Source organism: Primulina eburnea, chromosome 8 (genome assembly GCF_022965805.1).
Source record: "Primulina eburnea isolate SZY01 chromosome 8, ASM2296580v1, whole genome shotgun sequence".
NCBI classification, from domain to species: Eukaryota; Viridiplantae; Streptophyta; class Magnoliopsida; order Lamiales; family Gesneriaceae; genus Primulina; species Primulina eburnea.
Genome location: NC_133108.1, coordinates 42124018 through 42132732, shown reverse-complemented (window position 1 = coordinate 42132732; position 8715 = coordinate 42124018). Strand labels below are relative to the sequence as shown.

General features: G+C 36.3%; 1 protein-coding gene across 2 annotated transcripts; it reads left to right on the top strand.

Annotated features, from left to right (window-relative positions):
* The first annotated feature begins 692 nt into the window (after positions 1-692).
* Positions 693-8348, top strand: LOC140839925 (protein DEFECTIVE IN EXINE FORMATION 1-like). 2 transcript variants are annotated; one of them, XM_073206922.1, is made up of 13 exons: positions 693-977; positions 1224-1334; positions 1671-1753; positions 1924-2041; positions 2129-2286; positions 2992-3569; positions 3661-3731; positions 4610-4866; positions 6574-6755; positions 6841-7124; positions 7213-7331; positions 7414-7595; positions 7693-8348. In XM_073206922.1, the coding sequence occupies exons 1-13, from the start codon at positions 826-828 to the stop codon at positions 8005-8007; spliced, it is 2610 nt and encodes an 869-aa protein (XP_073063023.1). In that variant the 5' UTR covers positions 693-825; the 3' UTR covers positions 8008-8348. The 2 variants fall into 2 exon arrangements, with proteins under 2 accessions (XP_073063023.1, XP_073063024.1); XM_073206923.1 differs by lacking the exons at positions 693-977; positions 1224-1334 and adding an exon at positions 1391-1501 and having other exon boundaries at positions 7693-8345.
* The last annotated feature ends 367 nt before the right edge of the window (positions 8349-8715 follow it).

Genomic DNA, 8715 nt, shown 5'->3' with positions numbered 1-8715 from the left:
TTTTTTTTTTTTTTTTTAAATCTTTCAATAATCCGAAAACCATAAAGGGTCATGTTGGGTGCTTGTAGGATAATTCAATCACTAGTCTACTTTGATTAAAGGCCTTATTGGCTACATTTGTCTTGTATATTTTACGATTTTTCAGGCTTTGTTAGACTTTTTTTGGGATTATTAATTTTTAGATTTTTTTAAAAAATAAAGGGTTTAATTCGTTTGAATAAAATAAATTGTAGGCTTGAAGAGAATTGAAAGAGGAGAAGCAAGAGCTCATTTAATAGCTTGTTGGTGAACTATACATTTTTTAAAAACTTCTGACAATTGAGCCAAACAATTCTAACTTATAAAATGTAGAGGGGTTGATAGTTGGTCAAAGTCCAAATTTAAATGTTTCATGCAGTATAAACTGATTGTTTTCTTAGGTCAAGTCGATATTAAAACACCCACTTTTGTTTATATGACAATTTTATTAAAAGAGAGAAAAATAGAAAAAGAGGAAAGAAAGAAAAAACAAAATAATTTAATGTCAGGCCTCTGCTCTGCAACTTCAATTTTCGTATTAGAACAAATTCGTGTGAGATGGTCTCACGGATCATATTTTATAAGACATATATTTTATTTGGATCATAAATAAAAATTTATTTTTTTTATGATAAAAATATTATTTTTTATTATGAATATGATCCGCACTTTCCGCAAAATAATTTTTATTTTTATTTTTGCTTAGATCCCAAAACCCATTTACTGGGCTTTGACTAAGTGAAATTCCTTCAAATTTTTCGTCGTACTTGAGTTTTTGGACGAGTGAGGAAACGATTACCTAAATTCATGAAATCTCGGGGTGTTCTATTCCTTGGTTTGCTTGTTTTTGGGTTATCTTGTTTGAGTTTCGATTATGCCGTTGCGCAATCGGAGGAAGCGAACAAGAATAGATTTCGAGAGCGTGAGGCTACTGATGACGCCCTCGGTTACCCCAATTTGTAAGTGTTTGTCTGGATTCTTGTGGATTATTTTCTTGAGTGATAACGCTACTTGCATAAATGAATTTGAGTTTTTGCTGAATTGGTTTAATTGGTAATACCAGAATTTAACGAAGAGCAGTTTCCATAGGTTTTGTGAATGGAATTATGGAACGAGGGCTATTGTATTTGCAAGAACTCTGATTTTTATGTAATGAACCTTGTCAAATGTTGAATTATGAATTCCATGGCATTATTCGTGAATAGTGACGAGGATGAGCTGCTGAATACACAATGCCCTCAGCGTTTGGAACTGAGATGGCAGACTGAAGTTAGTTCCAGCATTTATTCTTCGCCTTTAATTGCGGATATCAACAGGTGATTGAACACGACTGTATCATTTGGATTCACTGTATCAAGAATTGCCGTATTTGTTGCATTTGATTTTTCTCTGTTCTCTTCTTTGTTGCTGAGCTGTGCGGGTTTATTGAGAATACGACTAAACTCAAGTATCGGAGATGATGAATGGATTAAAAGTAGACTATGTAGGTTGGTTTAATTTTAAGTGGCCAAATTCCTGTAAGATTTACTTTCCCGAGTTAATTTATGCCCAGAATCTGTTGAAAAGACATAAATTCAAATTCGAAGTCTTTGCTTGTTATTCTCGATCTGTCATGTATTATGGAACCTTGATTATAAATCTCGTATCCTCAGTGATGGAAAGCTTGAAGTAGTAGTTCCCTCCTTTGTTCATTACTTGGAAGTCCTAGAAGGCTCTGATGGAGATAAGTTGCCAGGTATTGCTAGAGGGTTGCTATATATACTTTTAGTTTTATAGACAAGGGGCTTGCCGCCATTTTACATCAATGATCATATGTGCAACTAGAAGGGCTAAACTTCATGAATTATGTCATTCGTCCAGACACAATGAACCTTTTTTTGTGTGTGATTGTATTTTATACATCAGGTTGGCCAGCTTTTCATCAGTCAATTGTTCATTCTAGTCCTCTTTTGTATGACATTGACAAAGATGGTGTTCGAGAAGTAGTTTTAGCCACTTACAATGGTGAAGTGCTATTTTTCAGGTAACATCTTGTTGTTCCTCCTAAATGCCTTCTTTAGCTGTTGAATAATAGTTCGCTGACCTGTTGCGTTCTGTTACTTGAAATTAGAGTTTCAGGCTACATGATGTCAGATAAACTGGAGATTCCGAGGTTGAAAATTAAAAAGGATTGGTATGTTGGTTTGCATCCAGATCCAGTTGACCGGTCTCACCCAGATGTTCATGATGAGCAACTGGTCGAGGATGTTCTCAGGGATTCGATAACTGGTAATTGCTCTCCTTTTACCTGTTGAGAATTATTGGTTCTGAAATTGTGGCTTTAAAATCTATCTTCTGTACCTCGGTTTGCCTAATGTTCTCCTGAGCCTTTATGGCATTTCCATGAAATCTTCATAATTTCTTCAGCGCCGCTGAATAATAATTTCTTGTATTCAACGCGATGAACATTGACATGCCACAAAATATCTGAGCATACTGACTTTTTCTCCCCCCGTCCTATTAGAAGTCTGCCACAGGCCTTCTTGTTGTGAGATATACCTGAGAAATTCCACGTTTAACTACACATTTGCAGCTATCTGGACATTGGCCTTGCTAGCATCAATCCTCATGTTGCAACTGAGTGCCTTAGGTGGATTATAGTATGTAAATATTGGGAAAGCTTGGGCTTGATGTGGTCAACTTAATAATAGCAAAAGCTCCTCTGTAGATCTTAAAATCACTGTATGAAATCTTCTGACCTGTAGCATTTGCTCAATTATGTGAGCTTCAACTCAAAGTCATGGTCAGATGGTCAACTTGAAATTCTGATGAACATGTGGTTCACATTGGTTGGACTGTTGTACACTTGTTCCTTTGCTATCATCTGCTTAATTGTTTCATTCATTCTGCTAGGTTAATTTTGTGAATATGGTAAACTTGGTTAGACCATAGTTTAGTCCTTGAAAGGTTTCTTAACTTTTAAATATTTCTTAGGGCACAATGGAAGTAACATTCACAGAGGAAGTACAATTGTGAAAAACGTCTCCCATTCTTTTGAAGAAGGTCACCATGACTCGTCTAAGGCTTCAAATTCTGTACCAGAAGAAGCTGATCATGAAATCTTGCAGAGCAATGTCTCTACGGCAGATATTCAGCACCATGACCTGAATGCATCTCGTGTTGAGAATCTAGTGAAGAGCAAAGATAGTCAACCTGAAGAAGACGTAAAGATGCCACAAGAACCAAATAGTACATTTTCTAGTTCTGGATCGGATAAAGTCAAGGATGAAGAAATTGGAAAAAACACTGCAAGAAGGCTTCTTGAAGAGAACGATTCAAAAGGCAATGAAGGCGTTCATGCTGCAACAGTGGAGAATAATGGCGGCCTTGAAGAAGAAGCTGATGCATCATTTGAGTTGTTAAGGGAGAATGATGAGCTGACTAATGAGTATAACTATGATTATGATGATTATGTAGATGAGGCAATGTGGGGAGATGAGGAATGGACTGAAACTCAGCATGAAAAACTGGAAGATTATGTTCACATAGATGCACATGTCTTATGCACTCCGGTAAGTATAGTGGTGTATGAAACAAAGTTTTCATATTCGCATAATTTTACCATGTATTACTCATTAACATGGTTCTTATCATTCTTTTTAGGTCATAGCAGACATTGATAATGATGGGGTGTCTGAGATGATTGTTGCTGTTTCATACTTCTTTGACCACGAGTAAATTTCTTCTTGCATTGCTTAGAATGCATTGAACCTTGGGTCCCTTTGTGGCCAATTCTTATATTAATTTTCTAATCTGCAGAAATATCAATTGCACTGTGGCAACTTTAGCTTGATTTCAGCTGAGTATAGACATATAACTTTTGTTCGTGAAAACACTGTTCTTTCCCTTTCCCACCTTTCTTGTGTACCACAGCCACTGTATTCTAGTCCCACCCTTCAATTTTAACATTTCCGCATCAAATGCCTCCAGAGACGCCATCCAATCATTTTGTCTGAGTACACTAGAATCTGAATAGATTGAAAATTCTTACGTACCAAATCAACTTGCAACTTGCATTATACTACATTCTGGGCTGCTTCTCTTTTCGATTTTGTGTAACTCGTCTCTTTTATATGTTTTACTCCTAAAGTAACCATTAATGCTCGGATACTTAGGTTCTATATTTGGGCATGCTGCTTGAATCTCCTTGCTCTTACCTGTGATTGAAATTGAAATTTGGGTTACATATAGTGTGTTTCCATTCACTGATATTTACCAGATTAATTCATGGGACCAATGTGACTTAAAATCGTGAGATGCACTTTGTATAGAAAGTTATAAGCTCCATGGTAACAATTCCACAGGTGCCTATAATCTAGTGTTCCTGAGAAATTGGCTCCATGAGCATTTAATTTCGAAATCCCCTGCCATGTATTTGGTGGTGACTAGAATCTTTGCTGAAATAGACTGCAGTATGCTAGGGCTTCATGCTGATATTGAAGAATTCATGAGAAAACATTCTGTCTGCTTTTAAGTGTGTTTGTCTTTTTAGTGAAATTCAGTCAGCAAAGTATTTGAATCTTCTTCAGATAATTAATATGTCATTTGGTAGGTATTATGATAATCCAGACCATTTGAAGGAACTTGGTGGTATTGAGATTGGGAAATATGTCGCCGGTGGTATTGTAGTTTTCAATCTCGACACAAAGCAAGTTAAGTGGAGTGTTCAACTCGATTTGAGTACGGATACTGGAAATTTCCGTGCCTACATATATTCTTCTCCTACAGTTGTTGATTTGGATGGTGATGGGAACTTGGACATTCTGGTCGGGACTTCTTTTGGCTTGTTTTATGTATTGGACCACAAGGGTGTGTTATTTTCTTCTATTCCACTATATAAGTTTGTCGTGCAGTGCTTATTTAATTTATTGTGTGTTTTTGATATGTTTGGATTACTTCCAATTTATCACACTCCAAAAGTTTGTTCTTTTGTTTTCTATTTTTAGAGGCCTGTTTTAAATAACAGGTTTGGTCATCATTGATTTACGAGTTTCAGACTGAAATTTCGGTGAGTATGCAATGGGATGGGGCTGGTATTGGCGCTTGATTGATCTTTTGGAAATCTCTGGGTGGAGTAGAAGGATAGATGACATAAATTTATTTTGTTAGTTTAGTGGCTATCTATAGAGACATTTGCTTCTTATGGATTAGTCAAGAAATTTTGTGATGTGAAGAATGCAGAACGACTAATTTCTGGGTTTTGCTGATATGACTAAATGATAATGTATAAACCAACCACCACACGATTCTGCTTTGAGGCCCCAGTCTTGGAAAATGCTGATTTAATTTTTATTTGAACTAAAATAATATCATAGACAAAACTTATTGTTCTTGTGTAGGGATGTAAACGATCCAAATCAAATCAAACCAAACAGTATCAGACTTGAGCTGGACTCGTTTAAGATTGTTTGATGCTAGAGCTCGGTTTGTATTGAAATTACTAAGCTCGAGAAAAGCTTGATTCATTAATAGCTTGTTTATCATATTTAACAAGTCTGGCTTGAACTTGGCTCGTTTTCGAGCTCGTAAAGCATAGAATTGAGCTCTAGTTTGAGCTTGATTCGAGCTTTTTAAAAATTAAATCTATATATGAACTAATTTTAAATCAGACATAAAAATATAAATTTATTCATAAATAACCAAAACGACAAAAGTAATAATTATAAAAACATAAACTCATTATATTATTGAACATCTCAAAATAATAATTCTAGCATCCAGATAACAAGTATTCGTCATATACTGATATCACCATATAAATAACATTCCAATAATTTCACTCCTTTAATACTTCATTTGCTTTGTTCCAAATAAATTTTATTTTTTAATCAATATAAATTCTTTATATTCGATTTAATATAATATTTTAGGATAATAATTTGTAAAGTTACTCAACGTGTATATGACTTGGTGATGTAAATTTTTTGGAGAAAAAAGAATAAGTTGGTGTGTTTCTGTTAATTTATTATGTTTTAAAGAACATTTTAGTATAATCATATGCAAGTAAGATTAAAAATATAATTGTGACTATATAGTATAAATTCATTTTTTTTTCAACTATGTTTTGTGTTCATTTCCTTGCATTGACATTAGTACTATTAATTTTATTTGTCAACTCAACAAATAAGTCAAGATCGAGCTTACGAGCCACCTAAACAAGCTCGAGCTTACGAGCCACCTAAACAAGCTCGAGCTCGCGAACCTATATTATCGAACATGTTTGCGAGCTCACGAGCCGAATATCTTTAGGCTTGACCTTGATTTGATTATATTTTCGAGCTCAAAATCGATCTTGAGCTTGACTTGATATGATTAACAAACGAACTCAAACGAGTTTTTTATCGAGCCGAGCTCCGAATTGCTCGCAAACAGTTTGGTTCATTTACATCCATCTTCTTGTGCAATTGTAGGTTCAGCTGTTATCAGTTGCCCAGCTATCTTAATTTCTTGTATTCTTGCTGGGGTTTCTTCTTATGTTCATTGAATTGTGCTCATTGCTTTAGTTTATTGGTGTAGGCAAACACAGAGAGAAGTTTCCTCTTGAAATGGCTGAAATTCAAGGAGCGGTAGTTGCAGCTGACATCAATGATGATGGAAAGATTGAGTTAGTGACCGCTGATTCCCATGGAAATGTTGCAGCTTGGACTGCACAAGGAAAAGTAATTTGGGAAACACATGTGAAGAGTCTTGTTCCACAGGTAACTCGCAATATCTTGATTCCTAAATGTGGTTGAAGCCAAGTTACATGTTTATACTGCATGAGCAATATCTTGTTTCACACAGGGTCCTAGCATTGGAGATGTGGACGGGGATGGTCACACTGATGTCGTCGTTCCGACATTATCTGGAAACATATACGTTCTCAGTGGCAATGATGGATCAATTGTACGACCCTATCCTTATCGAACACATGGTAGGGTTATGAATCAAGTTCTTCTAGTTGACTTGAGCAAACGTGGGGAGAAGAAGAAGGGACTCACAATTGTTAGCACATCTTTTGATGGGTATTTATACCTCATTGATGGTCCCACGTCATGCGCTGATGTTGTAGATATCGGAGAAACATCGTAAGATAACTTGTATTCCTTGTAGTAGTTGGTCATTCTTTGAGTTGCTGCCCCGCTTCACCTGTGGGTATGTCTTGTTTAATTACAGATACAGTATGGTTTTGGCTGACAATGTCGATGGCGGTGATGATCTCGATCTGATTGTAACCACCATGAATGGGAATGTCTTCTGTTTCTCAACACCTTCTCCTTATCATCCACTCAAGGAAGGATACGATTAAAAACTATATCGTTTTGTTCTTGTTGGTTGATATTGCTATTCTGTCTTACAAATTTTTATATCACCAGGCTTGGAGATCACCTAACCAAGGTAGAAATAATGCTGCATCCCGCTATAACCGTGAGGGTATCCATGTCACTCCATCATCACGAGCTTTCCGAGATGAAGAAGGAAAGAACTTTTGGGTTGAAGTGGAGATTGTAGACAAACACAGGTTCCCATCTGGCAGTCAAGCACCTTATAATGTTACGGTATATAAGTTGTTTTTGTTTTTCATTTCTTCATGTATAATTAATAATAGCCACATGCTGGCTGCCCTCTCTTGAGCTTTCTTGTTTATAACCACAGGTAAGTTTACTGGTTCCTGGTAATTACCAAGGAGAAAGAACAATTAAGCAAAGCCAAATCTTTGATCAGGCCGGAAAACATCGGATTAAACTTCCGACTGTAAGTGTAAGAACTACTGGGACAGTATTGATTGAGATGATAGACAAAAATGGAATTTTCTTTTCAGATGAGTTCTCCCTCACCTTCCATATGTACTATTTCAAACTCTTGAAATGGCTTCTTGTTCTTCCTATGCTGGGGATGTTCGGTATTCTTGTCATCCTGCGTCCCCAAGAAGGCATGCCACTGCCATCATTTTCCCGTAGCACTGACTAGTGCTTGGTGTCGAGTTGACTTGTACATCCTACACATAAATTTGGCTACGGTTTAAGATGAACTCCAGTTATGATTTGCAGAGAACACTTTCTCCAGGTGAATTCACTTCAGAAACTTGTCAATTTTCGTGGAGTTCAAGATAGAGCTTAAATTATTGCATTTTTTTGTAGCAAAGCCATTTTCTTTTGACAACTGGGATCATATTTCAATATAGAAAGAATGTTGTAACTTTGAGGTTACCGTGTTCCTTGTTTTTGCTCATCACCTGTGATTCAACTTTTTTATCCTGTATCAACCATGACGTGTATGTTTAAATTTTGAGCTCATATAGTTTTTGGGAGGGTCGTTTAAATTTTTTCCTCCTCTTTAGGTGACCTCCCAAGTCCCATCTAGACACATACATTGTTTATTTAAGAACAGTATTTCGGCCTGAAGTCATGAAACTAGCACTTGTATTTTAAATTTGTGCCTCGTGCTGTTTGGTTCCGTAGGTTTCTCGTGTTACATATTGATTCTGTGTAGCATGAGAAACCGATAGCAAGAAGGATTTAAAAAAACTGAAAGGGATGAAGCATGAACAAACTGTAAGTGCGTGCACAAAATCAGTCAACAGTAGGTTGAGGGGTGATGCGATCATTTGTTTGTCGGCGAACTGATGTTTCTTCTATGTGCAGCTTGAATTCTCTGGCAGGGGAATAGGGTTTGAGC

Excerpts from the sequence above, each read along its gene's own strand:
- LOC140839925 (XM_073206922.1), top strand. The coding sequence starts at position 826 with ATGAAATCTCGGGGTGTTCTATTCCTTGGTTTGCTTGTTTTTGGGTTA. Across the intron at positions 4,867-6,573 it reads TTATGTATTGGACCACAAGG|GCAAACACAGAGAGAAGTTT; the intron begins GTGTGTTATTTT and ends TTATTGGTGTAG. Across the intron at positions 7,125-7,212 it reads GTAGATATCGGAGAAACATC|ATACAGTATGGTTTTGGCTG; the intron begins GTAAGATAACTT and ends GTTTAATTACAG.